The sequence below is a fragment of the Notechis scutatus genome, chromosome 1, assembly GCF_049901735.1.
Source record: "Notechis scutatus isolate UNSWTSFEM ecotype Mainland chromosome 1, rNotScu1.2, whole genome shotgun sequence".
Taxonomy (NCBI): Eukaryota; Metazoa; Chordata; class Lepidosauria; order Squamata; family Elapidae; genus Notechis; species Notechis scutatus.
In genome coordinates this window covers 109,745,940-109,766,908 of record NC_142009.1, presented here as the reverse complement: position 1 = coordinate 109,766,908, position 20,969 = coordinate 109,745,940, and the positions used below count along the sequence as shown (strand labels likewise).

The following is a 20,969-nucleotide window of genomic DNA, read 5'->3' as shown; positions in this document are numbered from 1 at the left end:
ACACTTGCCTGAGTGCAGAGCTTACACTAAGCCATCAATTGTATTAATGAACAATGCAATTAATACAATCAACCACAAATAGGAGAAACTTAAGTTCTTACCATGGTGTTTTTTCCATTGCTTTCCAACCTCAGTTCCCCAGCTTTAAAATGGGAACAAAAGGCCATCGAAGAGGAGATTCTCTTGAGAAAATGAATATTGCATCTGGCATAATCTATTGTTTATGCTTTGCATTATTATAAGTTTTGGAATAACAATTTTAAAATACTTCAAAGGACATTTGCCATTTGCATTCTTCTGACCTGGAGCTGGGAACTAGGCTCTGAATGTAGATTTTAGATTTCTAGACTCATTCCAGATGTATGAGTGACTTTGCTTTACCCCAGCATTTCTTCCACTTGGCTCTTTTTAATGCTCCTGGCAGAAATGATAATGAGAAAGTATTCCAGCAGGAGGAGCTGGTTTAGAAGCAAATGGATTCCATGGCAACTCCTGACTCCCCATGACACCAAATAGCAATCCTCTGTGTTGGAAATTGCCTGCATGGCTGTCTTCCCAAGATCAGGTCTTTATTGTGGGGAGGTTTCCTTATTTCAAGTCAAAGATGCTAAGAATTCTATATCCTGTGCATGAATAAGCATGAAGTGTCCACTTCTGAAAAAAAATACACAGGCTCCTGTCTGCCTGTCAAACCTGCATTTGGTTTTTAGTTTAAATATAGCTCTGTGGTTTGAAAAAGTAAAAAAAGGTAAAAAGGAGGAAAATGCCTGAGCTTAACCCTAATGAATGCATGGGCTTTTGTAGCTAGGGGAAAGAAAAGAGTTGAGAAAGATTTACCATACATGAATCTTGAACCACATATTCTCATTCGAACTGGGAATACAACCCCTGGTGCAGAAAATGAGCCTACCATCGGCCAGCCCATTTGCCTTTTTTCAAAACGGAAATCTCAAGAGAAAATAACCTGGGTCTTCTAAGCACAGACCAAGATTGCCAGTCTGCTCTGCCAATTCTCTGCCAAAACCCAGGGATCAGAGACAGCGCAGCACCTCATCCCACAAGGATAAATTAATGCTCATTTTTCTTTTTGTTCTTGTATTATTTGACAAAGGAAGTGGCAAAGAACTTATTTTTAAAAGATTTTTTGGGACACTGAGTATTGGTTCATCACAACTTGAGCTCTTTATTGGGCAAAATGGAGGCTTCTCTGCTCTTTCTTTATCCCTGCATTCATTGCTTTAAAAGAGGTTTGATTACGTGGCATCAACTTATTTTTGAATCTTATCAACCATACACATAGTTTTTTTTTAAACCAAGCAGAACTGTCCTTAACCTGTTCTTTCAAGTGTCCCAATGGTGCACTCATCTCCACTGTAACTGAATCCATCCATCTTACTTACTGCTGGTCATCCTCTTTTCTTTCTTTCCACCTTTCCCAGCCTTAAAGCCTTTTCCAGATATTAAAAGTGGTAGGGAGGGATTGTTTTAAATATATATAATATATATGGTATTTAGCTTTGTTCGGGTATTTTCCCACGTCATTATAGTTGTGCTTTTAAAGTTGTAGCAATGTTTCGGCAGAATCTCATCTGCCATCATCAGGCTTCTGTATTGTGTTCGTCTGTGAGTCAGGCTTTCACAGCCATTTCTGTTTTAAATTTGGTGCTAGCCTACGCTGTGCCAGAATGGTTTTTTTCTTCAATTCTTCTTGGTTGGGAGTCTTGGTCTGTGTTTATTGGTCTTGGAATTTTCTGTGTTCTGCTTGATTGGTGTTTCTAATATCTTCTGTTTGTTTTGTAGCCTTTTTTGTCTTGATTGGCTGGCAACATTGTGTTCCTGTATTGGAGGCTTTTAGTGCGGCTTGGCTCCAAGTAAATGGACGGCTATCATTTATTAGGAAGCTAGGTTTCATCTGGGTGCCTGGTTGGGGTGTGTTTGAGCTGGAGGTATCAGGGGGAGTCTGTTTGTGCCCAGGTGTTTGCCTGACTTGTGGTGTGGAGATTTTTTGTTTGTGAGTGCAGGCTTCCAAATAATTGACAGTCTGGTGGAATCATCTCTTCTATTCGTGCTTTCAGGTCTTTTTTCAATCTCTATGGCTTCTCTGATAATTCTGTGGCTGGGGTTTTCTATAGTGGCTAGGGTTTTGGTGCCATTGAAGTTGATGCTATGCCTGTTGCTTTCATGTGTTGGACTAGTGAGGAAGTGTGTTCCAGCTTTTTGACTGCACTTTTGTGTTCATCCAGGCGGGTACTTATTCTTCTATTGGTCTGTCCAATGTATGTGGCCCTTAAAAGATGGTCTTATCTTTTAATCTGTAAGGAAAACAAATCCCAACAATAATAATTTTGTTGGAACACTCTTCATAGAAATGGTACTTAGCTTTTCCAGTTTAGTATGATCTACCATATAAAGTGAAATGCAGTAGGTTCAACAAGCATGATCCAATAATGCTCCTTTGTACGCTAGATTCTTATTGCCACCTGATGGAATTCATTGATATATGATTTAGTGTGGACAAAATTTAATTGATCTAAATCCACTAGACGAACTTCATTCATAATGTGACATCTACATAAGATGTATTAGGGCTGCATTAGCCTTTGAAAATATATTGGACGCATCATCGTCTTCATCATTTTTTCAGGCTACTGTGTAGTCCAAGATCACAATCAATCGGATATTGTGCCTAATGCACAAGTGGGATGTAAGGGTAATAAAACATCATGTCCAATAATGTAGATTATATTTTTCCTTCATGATTTTAAAACCTGTTCTTTAAAATTATTTCAATTTGTGAACCTCTGCAGCAGCAGCAGCTTTAACAATAATTGGTTAAAAGTATTTTTTCTAGGATTCATGTTAAATTTCTTAGAATCCCAGTTCTATGTTTGATGTAGTTAAGATGCTACCCTAGAAACCTGTGTTCTAGTCCTGTTTTAGGCGTGAAAGCCAGCTTTTTGGGGGGAGGGGGGCTTTAAGGCAGTCACTGTCTCTCAACACAAGGTTTGCTGTTGTGGGGAAAATAGGGGGGAGAAAGGAGTGTTAGGTATGTTCACTGCCTTGAATTACTTATAAAGTAAGAAAGGCAGGATAAATATGTAATTAATTAATTGATCCTGGTTCTGATCATTTGGTGGCGAAAAGATTCCAGCAATTTACTATATGTAAATATGTATTTGTAAATCATTATTTTTTTCCCCAATCACTACTCCCCCCCCCCTAAGATCAAGTCCAAAGATTTCTCATTAGGGCATTCCTCTTGCTTCTGATTATTATGGATTCTCTCTCTCTCTCTCTTCCTTTCCTTCCTTCCTTCCTTTCCTTTTTTCCCTTCCTTCCTTCTACCATCTACAATTCTGCAGCAAACACAATGGTATAGAATATTGCAGATATGGTTGCAAAATATTATTTGTATAAATCTTGATGGATAAATTAGCTCTTTCATGTTTGGTCTTCTTGCTCTGTGCCCTGGACTAACTTTGGACTATCAAGTATAGTTTCAATATCCCTTTTACCTGCAATCATGTTAGGATTAGTGAACCTGCTAGTGGTGTTTACATATTTATTTGTCTTTATTTCTACTTCATGAAATGCTCCTAAAGTATCTTGCTAACTTGTTAGTGTTTACCCATCCCTAAATCAAGTTACAAAGTAAAAATCTGAATATAAATATTTAGGAGGTCCATAGCTCAAATGTTTATATTCTGACAAGTATTCATTTAAGTCTGCCATCCTTGTAATAATCCACCCTTGTACTTTTTCATTTCTAAATTTTCTCAAGAGTATTTTGTAAGGGATTTTATTCCAAAAACTTTGAAAAGTCTCAATATATTGGATATACAGGAATATTTGTACTGAAAAAAATGGAAAAGGGCACGAAACAAAGAAACTGGGGTGATTTTGATTTTTGTCAGCACGACCTGCTCTGTTACATAACCGAATAACACAGTTGGAAGGGAATTGGAGATCTTCTAGTCCAACCCCTCTCTCAGGCAGGAAACCCTTTACTATTTCAGACAAAAATAGTACTATCTTTTCTTTACTATCTTTCCTTAAAAACTTCCAGTGTTGGAGCATCCACAGTCATTCCACTGATTGTTTTAAACTGTCAGGAAATTTCTCCTTGGTTCCAGGTTGGTTCTCTCCCTGATTAGTTTCCATCCATTGCTCCTTGTCCTGCCCTCAGGTGAATTGGAGAATAGGTCCCCCACTCTTCTTTATGACAACCCCTTAGATATTGGGACACTGCTACCATGTCACCTAATCCTACTTTCCAAAATTTTGTGGCTTTTCATTGCTTTGGATTTAATTCTAAAACTGCTTTGGAAGAGAAAAGAATGCAAATGTGAACTTTTCTAGGTCTTTCCCCAGAATTGCATGGCATCTGAAAAGGGCAGCTTAGCATCTCATGAAAAGACTCTTTAAAGCAGACATGCTCTGCATTTGGGCTCCATTTTATTTTTTTAACATGTCTGCAAAAACTCGCAATAATTTGAGTTCTTTACTTAAGAAGGCCTCTTAAAGATAATGCAGCATTGACCGCTTGGAATACAGACTTCTAGAAGAGATCAACTTTTAGGATTTGCTATTTGTTTATTTGTTTTGTTAACCAGTCATTTGACATTGGAGTTTCTCAAGCATTCTTAAAAGGAAACTTTCTACACAAAGAAATTTCTTTTTTTAACCTTCCATATTGCCATCACTACTTACCTCTGTTTTGCAGATAAAGTTGATTCAAGACTCAGTTTCTGTATAGGAGCTTATTGTTTGCATCTTTCTCCATTGTAGATGCAAACAATTCTTTCAAACTTTTCTATTTTTAAGTGGCAACAGCTCTCCCAGATCATTCAAGAAACCTTCCACTGCTACCAGAAAGCATTTTTAAAAAAAGACAAACTCTGGTAATACCAGGAACCTGCAAACTATATATTCTGCCACTGAGATGTGGTCCCAAAGGATACTTAATGGCTTTTAGAAAAATACTTGTTTGAAAATGTTAAACACTTGGAACAAGAAGAGTGAAACGTTTCAATAGAAAGACACTCTCCTATACAAACATCTTCTCTTGAATCAAATGGAAGAATATCCACATTTGGATTCCTAAGTAATGATTTCAGTAAAACTTAATTTTTAACATCCTTGAAAAGACAACAATGAACATTTGTCAGAAATTGACCCTGGCAGCAATATTACACAGAGTAATTAGTCCCTAATGATATAGATCTGCTGTCAAATAAAGTTGCATGAAAAAAAAATCTCACCAACCTTTCTCCAACTGTTATTGGCATCTGAAACATGCTTGGAAAAGAAGAGATTAATACTTAATGGTAAGGAAGGGGTTACTATGCCTAGTATGAAAGATTTTCCCTAGGTTAATGCTACCTACCCATTAAACATGCTTATTTCTGTTTAATGCACAATCAAAAAAATCTTGCAGGAATAGTTTATAATTTGTTAATAAGTGATAAAGCAAAACCAGTCAGTGCTTCTCTGAAAGAGCATGAAGAGAATGGCTCATGACATGGAATATATAAAAATATACGTAATTACTTTCAAAATTTGATTTTCATTCTGAATTTATCTGTGCTTTCTTCTTCTAAATGTGGGGTTCAACCTTTTGTGTTTTTATTCTAAATAATTGGATAGCATTATGTAACATCAATGGGAATGCGCTTGCCTTTCTTCATTCTCCTTTGTCCTTTTCTTATCACCGCTTAATGTATGCCCTAAGTTTGTTCCAGAGGCATCGGATTCTGGGCTGGTTTTGAGGGCCTTATTATAATGGTAGGAGGAGATGGTGAATTGATTCTAATATGTCTGGAGCTGTATTTTAAAATTAAATTGAGCATATTAGAAAATACTACTACAGTTTATGAGATTATAAAGGGAGTATAAAGCATTACTACAAGGGGAAAATGAATCAGTCATACCCCATAGAAATTTGAAGTATTTGAAGTAAAACACTGTGTTATATTGTGTAATAAAATGCCATTATGTTTCTTTAAAAATGCATATATCTACAAAATGCATATATCTACAAAAAATTGTAGGTCCTTCAGTGATTTTCACATTTAGAGGATTTCAATTGCAGATAAATAAATGGACAGAATTTTAAAATTACATGGAGATTTCTTAAAATATGATCTACTGTTTCTAAATCTAGTTCATAAGATAGTTCTAAAGGAGAACGACTAGTATGCCATATAAACTGCAAAAATAAATTAGAACTTCCTTCAATTACCAAGAGCAGAGAAGATTGTAATTTTCCACAGATAAATGGTTCATTAAGAGGACCCATCAACTTAGAGAACAGAAGAATCAAGTTACTACGAAAAATCTGAAACTTCACAGAACTAAGATTCTTAGAAAATATATTTGTTATGCAATATGATCTCTGTGGAGAATCTGTCATGTAAAGAAATTATTTCCTCTTTGGAGTATTTTTTTTTCTACAGAGTAAGTAACAAAGATATCTAAGCAGTACATTTTAAAGACATCTTTCTCAAAATAATCCAGAAATCCAAAAATTATACTCGCTCATTCTAAAATCAAATTTGTATAAACTCACATTGCTGCCAGTCATCTTTTCAGATTTATAAAATTCAAAATGTTAACTAAAACTGAAGATCATCAATTTACATTATCTTCACTAAGACCTAGTAGAATATCACAAGTAAAACATGTAAAATAATGTAATAATGTATAATAATCAGGCAGAAATACTCATTATATTAAACAGAGATAAATTGAAACTAATGAAGTAAGTTGAGCATTGATTAGTCCACTCTGGTATTTTGCAACACTGATATTTCGATTTGAGTTTGTTGGAGAAGCATCTCTTGTTTTCATTAAAAAAAATTACACCCCATGCACATTTTATAAATTGCATTTATATAAATCTCCTTCAAGAAAACCCAAGAGGCAGCCTGGATCAGCGGTCCTTAAAAACATAATTTAACACCCCTCCCCCCCATTGGTAACACTGTCAAAATGTTTCTGTAACCTACTATTCTTTTAGCTCATCTGGAATTAATCTTTCTATCACTACTCCTATTTTGTTATATTTGTAGCATTGTCTGAGCTGCTCATGTAATCTTTTGTTTTAACTTGAAAATATTACCCCCAAACAAAATATAGACCAATTCACAATGAAAGCCAGCAAGTACAATGATGCAATGCTTCAGATTCAATTCCATACAGTTGCTTTGGAATGCATGGGGACCCAAATGTAGCAGCTGTTTTCAATTCATTCAACCAGCTGCATGGTGCCCCCAAAGATATAGTGCTTTAAAGGATTGCAGGTAGATGTTACTGTCAGCATACTGTCATATCCCTCTGTGCTCCAAATCACCTTTTTTTGTGGAATTAAATCTGATGCATTAACAAGCAATATTCACCAAATTATTGCCATTTGAGAATCAGGGGTGGCAAGACAGTAATATGAAAAGAGGCAATGACCATCTAAATATTCAGAAGCATATAAATAGGCAATTTTTTTGCCTTTAGGTACAAAAGTCTAAAGAACCCCTTTATATTCAAAGTATTTGATTTATTCAGTAACGGAGATTAAAATGTCACACTTTGCTTAGAGAATTCTCTCTTCAGTAGGGAAGAATGGAATGGGATGGGAGAGGAACAGAGAAAAGATGGTGCTTTTTGTTTACAGGCAATTGTAGGGCTATGACTATTCACTCAACAACAGTTCAAAGTAACAATGTGCGGAATGAATGGTACTTATGACTGGCCCTTATAATTCTGACTGTTTCAGTGATTCTGTGGTCAAGTGACTGCAATGTGGGTGTTTGCCACCTGGCTTGTGATTATATTGCATTGAACAATGATCACGATTGCAGTTTCTGATGTCCTCTGCTGGTTTTCTACAAGCAAAGGCAATGGGGAAACCAGCAGGAAATTGGAAGTCTTGAGGAACACTTGAGGCCCTCATTTAATAACCTGCATGGTCCTTGGGTTAGGATGGCACCTGGGACTGCCAGCATTGCTGTTGCCAGTAAAAAGCCTGTTTCAGAAGCTTTTGTAAATCAGCGTAAGCCTTGACATGCTTGACTGCAGGAGCATGAATGTCATCTTAACCTTTCTGCAATAAGAATTTATCTTGGATAGTGACCCTTTTTGTAAAGGGAAAAACTCCTTTTATTTGGAGATAAGCAAATCTGGATAAAATCCAGCTTGTTCAGAGCTGAGTGAATTAAAGACAGTATGTGAGAATCAACCTTGATAACAATCTTGCAGAGTAATTAATTGAGTCACTTAAATATTGCATCTAAGTAGCATGGAACACTCTTCAAAAGTGAAGATTAAGATAAATTCTAATAATACCTTTCTGATAAGTTCATAGTTTTTAATATGTTGCCTCACACCTTTATTGCATTGTGGCTGTGAACAAAATACTATACTATAGTATTCCTATACTACACTAATTATAGTACAGTATTAATTATACTATACTATAATTCTATTAGTGTTCTGATAAGTACACAGCTAAACTGGTATACTTAACTTTTGAATTAGGTGCAAGCAGAATATAAGAATAGTTGTTGGGAATTGGGCAGCATACAAGTTTAAATAATAATACTAATGCTGGTAACATCAAACTGGCTCACAAGAAAGACATGGCAAAGCAAAGTATTACACAGGCAGTACAAAATTAGCACACAAAGCCAATAAGCACAACAAAACCTGGAAATGTTTAAGAGCAGGATAGTTTAAGAAAGAGACAGGGGGATAGTTCTGGCTGCACAAGACCAAGCCTTAAGAACAAATGCATACAAAGCCAGAAGTGAGAAGAAAGCAACAGACAGCAAATACCATATCTGCAAACAGTAGATCACCTGGTTAATTGCTGCAAGAAGATTGCAAAGAGAGACTACAAAAAATGGCATGACAAAGTCGCAACAATGGTGCATTGGAAGATCTGGATGAAATACCATTTGCCTGCAAGCAAGGAACTGGTGAGACCACAAAATAGACAGGTAGAAATAGATAAAAAATGAGGAAGCTAAAGTGTTCTGGGACCTTAGAATTCAGACAGACAAACATCTGCCACACAACACCCAGGCTTAACAACTGCTAAGAAGGACAAAACAAGTTTGGATAACGGAAGTGGAAGTACCTGACAACAGAACAGAAGAGAAAGAACTGGAGAAAAACACAACATTCAAAGACCTGCAAATAAAATGGGTGTAGCAGAAGAAAGCAAAGATAGCACCAGTAGTAATAGGTGGCGTGGGTGCAATCCCAAAACATCTGGAATAGTACTTGAATATCATTGGCATTGACAAAAACAGTCAATTGCAAAAGGCAGCGTTACTTGGAACAACTTGCATCCTGCTGATGACACCTTTAATACCATCAAACGAGAACATCTGCCTATCCCAGGTCCTTGGAAAAGACTCAGTAATTGGGATAAGAGTGCCAAATCCAGTCTAAACATCTGGCTGACTTTGCAACTGACCATAACAATAAGTTGGGCGTAAAATATTCCAAGTATGAAAGACCAACTTTGAATATTCTGAGCTTAGAACAAAATAAGATAACATGAGGTTTTTGTGCTATGTATTGTTTTGAATAATTTCTTACAACTGGAAACTTGGAACAAAATATTTATTTTCTGATTACTATAAAAATAATGTCAAAGGATATGCAGTAACACAGTGTGGTAATATAACCTATTGATCATTTTATCATTTTCTGTAAGGCCTTTGTATAACTAGCAGTAAGTCTAGGAAGATGTGGGCATTCTTGGTGGGGGTAGGAGTATCTTTGCTCAGAGTGCCTCATTCTGTTTTGATTCTGCCAGTTTAGAAGGAATAGGAAAATGGGTGAAAGTTCAAGGTACAAGATACACAGTTGTGCTTTCTCATGGGACTTTCCAAACTTTCCCATGAGACTTTCCGTGGCTGTATGATCTCACCCTAGCAAGGTAACATCTGGGACTTTCCAAGATTGTGTGTTCTCATGCTGGTGAAGTAATCTCCTGTTGAGGTCATTGTTTTCTGAATATGCATACTGTATATTTTGCTTGTGTTTTTTCTCAATAAATACTGCTACCTGAGTTCTCTCAGGGTTGGCATTTTTCTCAGAGACAGTTCCCTGTGTCTCATTTCAATGTCAAACCACCATAAATGGTGACCCGACGTGATAGCTTGAAGGCTATACGTTTCCCGCATCCTATACTCATCGTCGCGACGACCGACTGGGCCCTCATCTTCTTCGCTGGACGAAGATAGATTCTTTCGTGAGTATGGGGGAGATCTCTCGAAGGCTCAGAAAGAGCACATCAGGGAATTGAGAGGGATCATTGGGAATAGTTTTGGGTTTGGAATTGGCAGTAGGGGTTGTGCTGTAGGAAAGAAAGAAATTGAGGACTTACTACAGTATGTTTGGAAAAATATTAAGTCATATCCAGAGGGAGGTAGTATTAAAGTAGAGTCCTGGAAAAAGATAGGGAAATTTTTGCACGAGGAACCTCGTGCCCCTTCTTCAATTTTGTTAACCTGGAGAGTGATTATGGATGCGTTAGCTACTTATGAACAACCGCTCCTAGCACCCCCGAAGAAGGTTTGCCGCTTTACCATGCGGTATCGTTTGTTGCCGCCGACGGCACCTCCAGATAAATCTGGGGAACTGTCTAGCGCTAGAAATACTTTGTCAGAAGATAAGAGTTTACCTTTAAGGGTTCAGGTGGATGCAGTTACTGCAGCTATTCAGGAAGCAAAGAATAGAGGGGAATTATCAGGAGATGATTTGGTGGAGTTTGGAGTAGAAGTTCAACTTAATCCAGTGGAAATTGTCATGGATGCTGCATTAAATCCGGGCGGGAGTGGAAGCCTTTACAGCTCAGAATTTTGAGGGAAGTTAAGCAAGCAGCAAAAGAATATGGTGTTAGAACGCCATATACTCAGGCATTGTTAGAAGCAGTTGGTTATGGAAATAAAATGATTCCGGCTGACTGGAAAGCTCTGTTGAATATGATTTTAACTCCAGCTCAATATTTGGTGTTAGATCAGAAATGGAGACAGCTGGCAGTCCAGAGGGGAACAGCAAATGTTACCCCAGATCAGCTTTACGGAGCTGGTAATTTTACAACAGTGGAACAACAGAGAGATGGTATGCCTGAGGAAGGGTTCATTCTTCTCCCACAAATAATTTTTCAAGCCATAGGGTCTCTCCTGACGGCGAAGGTGGTGAGAAGACCTTTACTAACATCAAACAAGGGAACAATGAACCCTATGAAAATTTCATTAGCAGACTGAAATTGGCTATTGAAAGACAAATTGATAATCAATTCGCCCAGAAAGAGTTGCTTTTAAGTTAGCAGTAGAACAAGCTAACACAGATTGCAAAAAGATTTTAAATCCGCTGGTAGCAAGTGGGGAGCGAGAAATCGCAGATTTGATTAATGCATGTAGGAAGGTTGGGAGTCAGTCTTTTAACATGGAAACTTTAGCTCTGGCTTTACAAACAGGACATGCTCAAAAGGGGAATTGTTTCAATTGTGGGAAGCCTGGACATTTTAAAGCGCAATGTCGGGCTCCTGGAGGAGGTCAAAGTCAGCAGAATAAGAGATCAATGGGACAGGGTGTTCGTCCTAAATCAGTGTGCCCGAAATGTAAGAAAGGATACCATTGGGCATATCAGATGCTCCTACAGTTTTTACTGATGGAGGGAAAGTTTATGGTGCTTGTGTGTGGAAAGATACATCTGGAATTTGGCATACAAAAGTGACATCAGAGCAGAAGTCTGCCCAGCAGGCAGAACTTGCTGCTGTAGTTTTGGCTTTTCAAAATTTTCACAATCAGGATTTTAATTTAATAGTGGATTCATTGTATGTGTATAATTTGTTACCCTTTGTAGCAGGTTCTTATTTGTCTCCTGGAATATCACCTGATATTTTAAGATTGCTTTTGCTGTTACAAGGATGTTTGGAGCAATGTGTGAATGTGTGTTTTGTTGCTCACATGCCATGCTCAAGACCATGTTGACTAAATTAAATAAAAAGGAGGGAAGCTCCTGGGGCTTCCGGCGATTCAAGATCAATTAAATCTAGCTTTGTATACTTTAAATTTTTTAAATTTGTCTGGTAACCCCCTGCAGCAGCGCCAGCAGGCATTTTTCTTCTCCTTCTACAGATGCGGTGAGACCTCGGGTGTTGGTGCGGTTCCTTCCAGATCCGGCATGGGTTCCTGCTGAGCTGATAACATGGGGACGTGGTTATGCAGCAGTTGAACATCTTGGTCAAATTCGTTGGGTTCCTGGTCGGTGTGTTCGGCCTGATCATTCGCAGGCACCTGTGAAGGAAGTTTCGAACAGCAGGATGGCGTATCTGTGGTTCCTGATCCTGTTGATTCTGCCTAATCTGTCCTGGGCTGCTCGGGTGCGGAGAGAGCAGCGACAGCATGTTCAGCGTGCCGGAGATTTGGGCGATGATTTGTGGACCGATAATAATTACATTAAAGATTTGCGCACAACTGCCAAAAACTTGAACATCACCAATTGTTGGTTGTGTATGCACCTTCCTGGGAGAGTGGGAGAAGGACTAACATTGCATGGAGTGCCTTTTGAGGAAAAAGATTTAATAAAGAATGCAACCTGGAGAAAACAGTTGTCTTGTGCTACAACAGAGCAATTCCAGATGTTCAAAAAGAAAAAATGCACACATTATAATCGGAATGTGACGGCTAAGGTCAAGGTGTCTTTAAAGGGAAGGGCGTATGTATGCTTCACCCGAAATGACTTTGGAGGAACTTTCCTAGGGAATTGGTCCAGGTGTAATGTCACTTTTCAAATGCCAACCATCTGTTATAATAGCAGTGTGCAGAACTATACCTGTCTCCTCAGTTCAATTCTCCTCAGTGCTATATGTGTCAATATCTTGAGAAGATGAAGAATGGTTCTGAGGTAGCCCGGGGAGCCTTGGGCTATGGGGAATGATGTGTGGTTCCTATGTGGGGAGTATGGGTATCGGGAGGTTCCCGGAATTGGTCTGGGATATGCACATTGGGGTATGTAATACCTGTAATTTATAAACTGGATCAGTTGCCGGAAGGCAGAATCCGCAACAAGCGTGAGCTGGAATCAGGTCTAACCATGGGAGGTAATCTATGGACACAAATTTCTCGAGGTCTTATCCCGCCTTTGGGAATTGCTATGAACTATAGGGATATTCATATTTTAAATAATTTTACTGTTGCTATGTTTAATGATACTATAAAGAATATTAAGATGATTAATGTAGAAATGTCTGAAATTCGTACAGTTACTTTGCAAAATCGATATGCTTTAGATATTATGTTAGCTGCTCAAGGAGGAGTTTGTGCTTTAATTCATTCACATTGTTGTGTTTTTATACATAATTATGAGCCAAACATTACAAAAACTGTTCAGGACATGGAAGATCGCATTGCTCAGCATCAATCTGGAGCTGATGGGTTTAATGCCTCATTCTGGGACAGTCTGTGGTCCTGGCTTCCTGATGGATCATGGTTTCGCTCCTTATTGCAAGGGGTTGTTATTATTATTGCTATATGTATCTTATTATGTTGTTTTATTCAATGTATTCCTAATCTATTACAAATGTGTACCTCAGTCTTCCGGCGTGAGGGATCAGGTCATGAGGGAACTGTGTACTATGCCACTAAAACACCCCTATCTTTGAATAAATAAAAAAGGAGGGAATGTGGTAATATAACCTATTGATCATTTTATCATTTTCTGTAAGGCCTTTGTATAACTAGCAGTAAGTCTAGGAAGATGTGGGCATTCTTGGTGGGGGTAGGAGTATCTTTGCTCAGAGTGCCTCATTCTGTTTTGATTCTGCCAGTTTAGAAGGAATAGGAAAATGGGTGAAAGTTCAAGGTACAAGATACACAGTTGTGCTTTCTCATGGGACTTTCCAAACTTTCCCATGAGACTTTCCGTGGCTGTATGATCTCACCCTAGCAAGGTAACATCTGGGACTTTCCAAGATTGTGTGTTCTCATGCTGGTGAAGTAATCTCCTGTTGAGGTCATTGTTTTCTGAATATGCATACTGTATATTTTGCTTGTGTTTTTTCTCAATAAATACTGCTACCTGAGTTCTCTCAGGGTTGGCATTTTTCTCAGAGACAGTTCCCTGTGTCTCATTTCAATGTCAAACCACCATACACAGGAAAGAATGAGGAATCTTCTGTTAAAAGTCAGAAAACAATGCTATGTACTATGTTATGTATATTACTTTAATTATAAAATTAGCTGCTTGCCACTGCTACTAATTAGGTGGTAATTCAGAGAAGAGTCTGAACTGCATTTGGCTTTTATTCAGGCCTCCCAAAAATTCACTAAAGTAGAATAACCAGTTTTTACTACTAAAAGCCTTACCACTACTGAAGAGTTACTTTGTTCTAACAATAAATTATTTCCCTCTAAAAATATCTATTAGACAAATATTCCAAGATCTACATATAGAATTCCACATACCTATGTGTACCAATTTGTGCGTATTGCAAGAATTGCATTGCAATTTATTCTCTAACATTTTGTATTTATTGCAGGATTTAATTAATCACTTTGGACATTTCTTTTTTAGTGTTTTTACAATAGTTTTAATTTTTTTCAAAAATAAGCTTTTGATGCCATGTGTGGGCCAGAAACCCTTTAAATGCTTAATAAGATATACTTGATTTTTTTTTAATGCTCCCCATATCAGCTTTATTCTTTTTACGCTACTGGAAAATCAGAGTTCATAAGATATACACTGACTCTGCAAACACACAATGTTCTTAAGTGCTGAACTTTATTTCCATGTCATACATATTTCACATAGAAAACTGTGAGATGTACCAAATGGCTGTGAGTGAAATCCACTGGCCATGTCCACATTGCTGAAACCATCTTGTGATGTTATCAGCTCATCTTTTTTGGAGTAATAGTTACTGTAGTGGCTTCTCCAGTTGTACAGGTAGCTCCTTTATATCTATACAAATTATATCTTTGGATCTCGAGAAGCGGTTGCAATCATGACTTCCTGACAAATAATGGAAAAATTAGTTCTTGCCAATTAAAATGTCTATTCCTGACAAATACAATCTGTCTGGAAGGAACGGTGGCATTTATATCAATAGAAAAACCAATCCGCTTTTACAAGGCTACAAAACTAATGTTTAAAAATGCAACTGGTTTATCAGGTCAAAAAGGCCACTGAGGCTAACTCTGTCATCAGAATCAATACAGCAATCTTTTTCAATTTTCTGGTGTTGAAGCTGGATGCTGATTGCACTAAGGCAAACATACTTCCCTATTCCCCGAGTGAAAATGCTAGAAAAGGAAAAGTCCATATGGCATACTATTTCAAGCCCAAGTCATTAAAAGTATCAGAGAGTTCAGTGTTGACCTGTGCTGAAGTGCTAGTTGGTAAGATGTTCAGAAAAATGTCATACTGTTGGTCAATTCCGAGGTAACTGTCACTCATAAGATACAATGTGTAGATATATCTAGAAGAGAGGAAAGGACATTGGTTTTCATATCCAAATAACTCTTCTTTCAAAATAATAATTTAAAAAGCTACACCATCTTACCTTCCAGGAATTTCTGGGGTATAAAAAGCAACTGAGATCACATTCTGATTTCTGACATAGCCTACTCTTTTCAGAGCCACCAGTTCTTTTTTGTCCACTTCTCCTAGGATCATAAACCATCCCTCATCCTTGACTTTAGGGAATCGAGGTGCAATTGCTTTTGTGTCCTGTTTGCCCTAAAGAAAAAAAATATAATTTAAGACTTATATAAATGTGTTCTCCATATTAAAGTATAAAATACAGAAATGGCTGTTCTTCATATTTCTGATATGACAAATAGACAAACGATACTGAGGCTAGGTCTCTTAATTCAGTTATTAAAGCCTGAATCGAAGAAATATTGTATGTAATGTCAATTTTTGAAAAAAGCTAATTATTTTTACTCATAAAAATGATAGTGTTACTATCGGCATAGATTTCATAGTATTTCAGAAAAATAGATAATTTATATGCATAATTAGATTTATTGTTTTTAAATAAATATGTGATAGGTTTAGTTGTTTTATGTCAATTTATTATATCATTTTAGAGGTTTATATTTTCCTTTTGTTTGTTTTGTTATTCTAATTTAATAACTAATTAATTTGTGGGTATGTATGTATTACTGTTCTAATTTGCTTTGGTATATTGTTTTCTGTTTCTTTTTAAACACTGAACATTATTTTAAAAAATACATAGTGATCCAAGTACTGATTTATTCACATGGTGTACATTTTTGACACTATTTTTTCAAAACAGTATAAAAGAATGGAACCAGATAGAGTAAAATAGGACTCAATTTATCACCTTTTGATAAAAACTAAAGTTGTTAATAGAAAAAAGTTATATAACAGCAAAATAATAACAATATAAAACTGATTTGCTAAAAGTCTACTTTCGTGACTCTAAAATATACAGTACATTGGAAAAAAATAAGAATGGGTATTAGGTGATACTCTAGAATATCTTACCTTGGTGAAACCAATACGCAATCTATGCAAGTTAATCTGGAGAACATATTCTTGATCTGCATGCAATTTCATCCATTTTTTATCATCCCGAATGTTCATTGACAACACTGGAACTATCATTTCCTTCTGTTGATGAATTGTGTCATCCCAACAACCTTTAATAATCATACTAATGTCTATAACTGGCAAGTGGGACAAGTAATGCCAAGCCTGTGAGAAGAACAAAGAGCAAGAAGACAAACTTTTCCAGTTATTCCAACTTTATTAGAATATCATATGAAATTGAGCCTCCCCTCCAAAGATCGAGCTTGATAGATCATGAAAATTACACAGAAAAAAGCAGAGACAACGGAATGTAGATAATTTAGAAATACTTCCTTGGGAGAATTACATATAAGTAAGATTTCCTTATACTTCCACAAAAGTCTAGTACTTTGACAAAACAACTCAAATAATTATAATCAATATTCTGTGATTTGGCTACTTCTATCCAAGTAAGTATGGAACTATTCAAGAGTACAATATATGATTTACAAAGATTACTTTATAGTAACTTCTTTAGAAATTATCTTACCTTTGGTAAGGTAAGTATGTTTTCAAATACTGAATTCTATTTATAATTATATTCTAAATTAATTTTCCCCAACACACTCTATGAATGAAACCCTGATTAATGATAAATTCCCTAGAGCCTACGTATGGCCTTCACCTGTTTGTCTACTCTTCTGAGGCCTGCCCATAGTACCCATGCCTCACTGCTCCTTGCCTGGGATTTCCACTTTTCCTGTTGAACAATCTGTCTGGTCTACAGGCTACAGTGCCAATTGCTGAGCAATGCAGTCACGTGACACGAACTTTATGACTGCATCGCTTAGGGATTACCATCCCAAGTCCCAACTACCTCTAACATTGGCTATTTGATAATTTAATTTCCATACTTATAGATTCCATAGAGCATAGGTGTCAAACTCGTGGCGTCATGTTGCTATCACGTGATGTAACATGATGTTTTTTTTCTTTCATGGAGCTGGGGTGGGCATGACCTGCACGTGACACATCCGGCCCGTGGGCTGCCAGTTTGAACCCCCTGCCATAAAGGATCCAACTATCTCTGCACCACGTATAACAAAACAAATTTTGTTAAAATGACCGTTTTTTTAGCTGCTCAATTTCCTTTAACGCTCATTTCGTTTTCAGAGAATAGAATAGTTAAAGAATGCAAGATGAATATATAGTCAGACTTTCTCTTATTATTTTCACTACCAACAGGAAAAAGGGATAGCATCATGCAAATGATTTCCCTCCAAACTGCAATCAGGGCAACAACAATAGTCATACATTTTATAGCTATCGTATTGATCCTCAAGTTACTAGTTATCCTCCAGGCTCCATTTTGAAATTCTGGTACTGAAGTCTTGTATGCATTTTCTCATTTAAGAAGGCATTCTTAAGAAGTCTGCTTGTTGTACTTCCAATTCTTGTAGTGAAAGAAGCTACTGTATATAGAAGCTTCCCCATATTTTCATTGACAAATTATTTTGAGATATCAAGGTGACAGACCCGTGTTGTTGAAGTATGTAACAATAATGTTAGGCTGTCATTGGCCCAGAAAAAGTGACAAGACTAACAAGATCCTGAATCCTCCAAAATGGCTCATTGGATTTCAACAGGCCTGCTGGCATTTCTCTTAGTGCCTCCCAGGGGTCTTCCCTGCCCCACTTCCCCTTTTTAGTTGCAATATAGAATCTGGCAAGCTAAGGAAGCAATGTAAAAACCTCCAGTATAACCTCTATTCTAAGAAAAGCCTTTTATATTCAAATGTATTCCAAAACTTTTCTCAGAAAATAAAATGAAGGATGACTATGGCCCAAAGCTTTGTAAAAAAAAAGTGTGACCTCCTTCCTGTTCTAAAAAGAACCAACTTAAGTATGAGAGACTGGGAGAATTATTTGAAAAAAGGAGCAGAAGATAAAGCAGCATTCTGATAAACTTATTCTGTACTCCCATAGTATTTGGGGATAGGCAAGTTATCTAGCAGCCATTTTGGGTCAGCACCTGAATACGTTCTAAAACTCAACATTTGCCCATCATCCCCAGAGATACAGACCCTGGGGTTAGATTGTAGAAAAAGGAATGAAGCAGAAAGGAAGCAGAATACAAAAACTAAGCTACTTATTGTAAGACTGTAAACTTAGAAATTAGACTGAAGATGGGGAATGTAATCTGGTTCATGGCTCAGCATTGCAGGTCTCATATTATACCTAGTTTTCGTGGACAAGAGAGCATTGGTGGATTCTCTGGTTCTAAAAACAAAGACACTGGATTTTTCTCTTGCTTTGTATAAACCAGAGATTTTCTAGTCTTTGAATCTATTATTCAGCATAACTGCAAAAATCTTGTTCACCCAAAACTTTAGCACTGCTTCAACAGAGAAGACCATTTAAACTCAACACTGGACATCTCTATGAGCTGATCACATCCTTACAACATGAAAATTCTCACTTATTGTAGCACATACACTTTTTAGCTGTTCATTTTCCCCTCAATTAGGAATTAATTATTCATTGCTTGGTGTGAAACTTAAATATCAACAAAAAAGTAAAATGGTCTCTTTCAACAATGAAATGAGTCTCCAAATTATAACAAAAAAATTAAATAAATATTTTGTTATTGAAATCTGGGAAAAGTTCATGTCTTTCAAATATTCTGTAAAGCACTAGTGATGGGTTTCCCTTAGCTGCTAATGCAATGCAATGCAATGCAATCAATTTAAGGAACCAGAATCTCAGACAAGTTTGTTTGTTATAGACACCTACAAAACCATTGACAGAATTCAATTGTTATAGACACCTACAAAACCATTATGACAGTATCAAATGCAAACACTTATTCATAGATTCTATGTCATCTACCCTTTTCAGGACTTCAAAGTGATGTGCACAGCACTTCCTCCTCCAACTTTTCTTCATAGAGCTTCTTAGGCTAAGGACAGTTCTGAACCTAGATTTCTGCGGGGCCAATCCAACACCTTAGCTCACTATTTTTTTCCCTTGCTGAGTGATACAGTGAACCATGTCTTTTGGGTGGTAAGCCTGTTTCTTGTTTTGGTATTATACAGATCTGGTCAGGGAGTAAAAGGTGTGTGAATGTATGTAGAACACTCAATCTCAAATCCAACATCTAGAACAGGGGTGTCAAACTGGTAGCCCGTGGGCCAGATGCATCATGTGCAGGCCACGCCCACCCCAGCTCTGCGAATGGGAAAAATGTCGCAAAGCATCATATGATGGCAACATGACGTGACGAGTTTGACACCTGTGATCCAGAGGCTGCCAATTGTCATATTGCTTGACTGTATACAATGGCAGGCAGCATAAAGGATAAGAAGTCTGTTCTTTTGGACTGTTTTGCTGGTGGATGTGGCCCTTATTGGAAACGTTGATTAGATTCCTAATCAACAAAGTGATTTGCATTGTCACAGATATTTTATTTCATTGGATTAGTGGTAGGTTTAGAAAGAAGTATATGAAAAACTAAGCCCAATTAATCCCAGCAACATATTTCTACCATAGGTTCCCTTTTAAAAGAATGTGACAGGTATACACATGTAGCAGAGTAGTAAGATTTAAGAGCAAAGTACAATAAAAGGTTTCCTTAGTGCTCATTTTCCTTGCCAAGACATTTGACTGGTTTCTTTTATGTTGTAGCAGAATGTATTTTTATTTACAGTTACATGCATCTAGATGTGTGGTGTAAGCAGTTTATGTTATTGACATATTAAAAAGACACATGAAAGAGATGGACGCGCCCCATACACAAAAGCTTTTTTTGAAGAAACTGCTAAGACATTTCAATACCAGCCAAACATATTTATCTGAGGATTAATCTTCATCTATTGAATCAGACGCGAACACTACCATGCATACAATTATTTAATTAGCAGCCAAATCCTCTGCCAGTCAGCCGCTGTTCCGGGCATACTGATGGGGAAGTAGATGCAAATCTCACAGTAGTACTGCTTTTTCTCATTACTACTGCAATTAGCACTTAAATTGATGCTTTAAACATACTAATTTCTGGAATAATTCAGGATTTGTATGTTACCTGAGATCGTCTCACTGCAGAGACGACACCAGATTGCTACGCAAATTGAAGCACTTTTGAGCCAAATAACCATCATCGTATCAGATGGAGACAATTTGCATTTGGTTTTAAAGATAACAGAACGGCAATTTATGCAAATAAATTAAGTTAGTTTACTTCTGAGTTTTCCCTGAACTAATTATAACAATGTTCTAATTTTTCAACACATCTATAACTTGGACTGAAGTCAACATATATTACATTTGAAATTTCTGATAATAATGGTTTTGTTTTTATTTAAATATTTTTCACTGTTATGATCAATGTGAGGGATGTTATGTATCTATACGTTTCATTTTCGT

General features: G+C 37.0%; 1 protein-coding gene across 1 annotated transcript in view; it reads right to left on the bottom strand.

Moving 5' to 3' along the window:
- Positions 1-14,774: 14,774 nt before the first annotated feature.
- The window catches only part of ASCC3 (activating signal cointegrator 1 complex subunit 3), a 238,290-nt gene continuing 232,095 nt past the window's right edge, over positions 14,775-20,969 (bottom strand). Inside the window, exons 40-42 of the mRNA XM_026666607.2 lie at positions 16,525-16,734; positions 15,575-15,750; positions 14,775-15,490 (exon numbers count right to left, since the gene is read on the bottom strand). Coding sequence (XP_026522392.2) covers positions 15,343-15,490; positions 15,575-15,750; positions 16,525-16,734 — 534 coding nt within the window. The 3' untranslated portion in view covers positions 14,775-15,342. The remainder of the gene's footprint in view (positions 15,491-15,574; positions 15,751-16,524; positions 16,735-20,969) is intronic.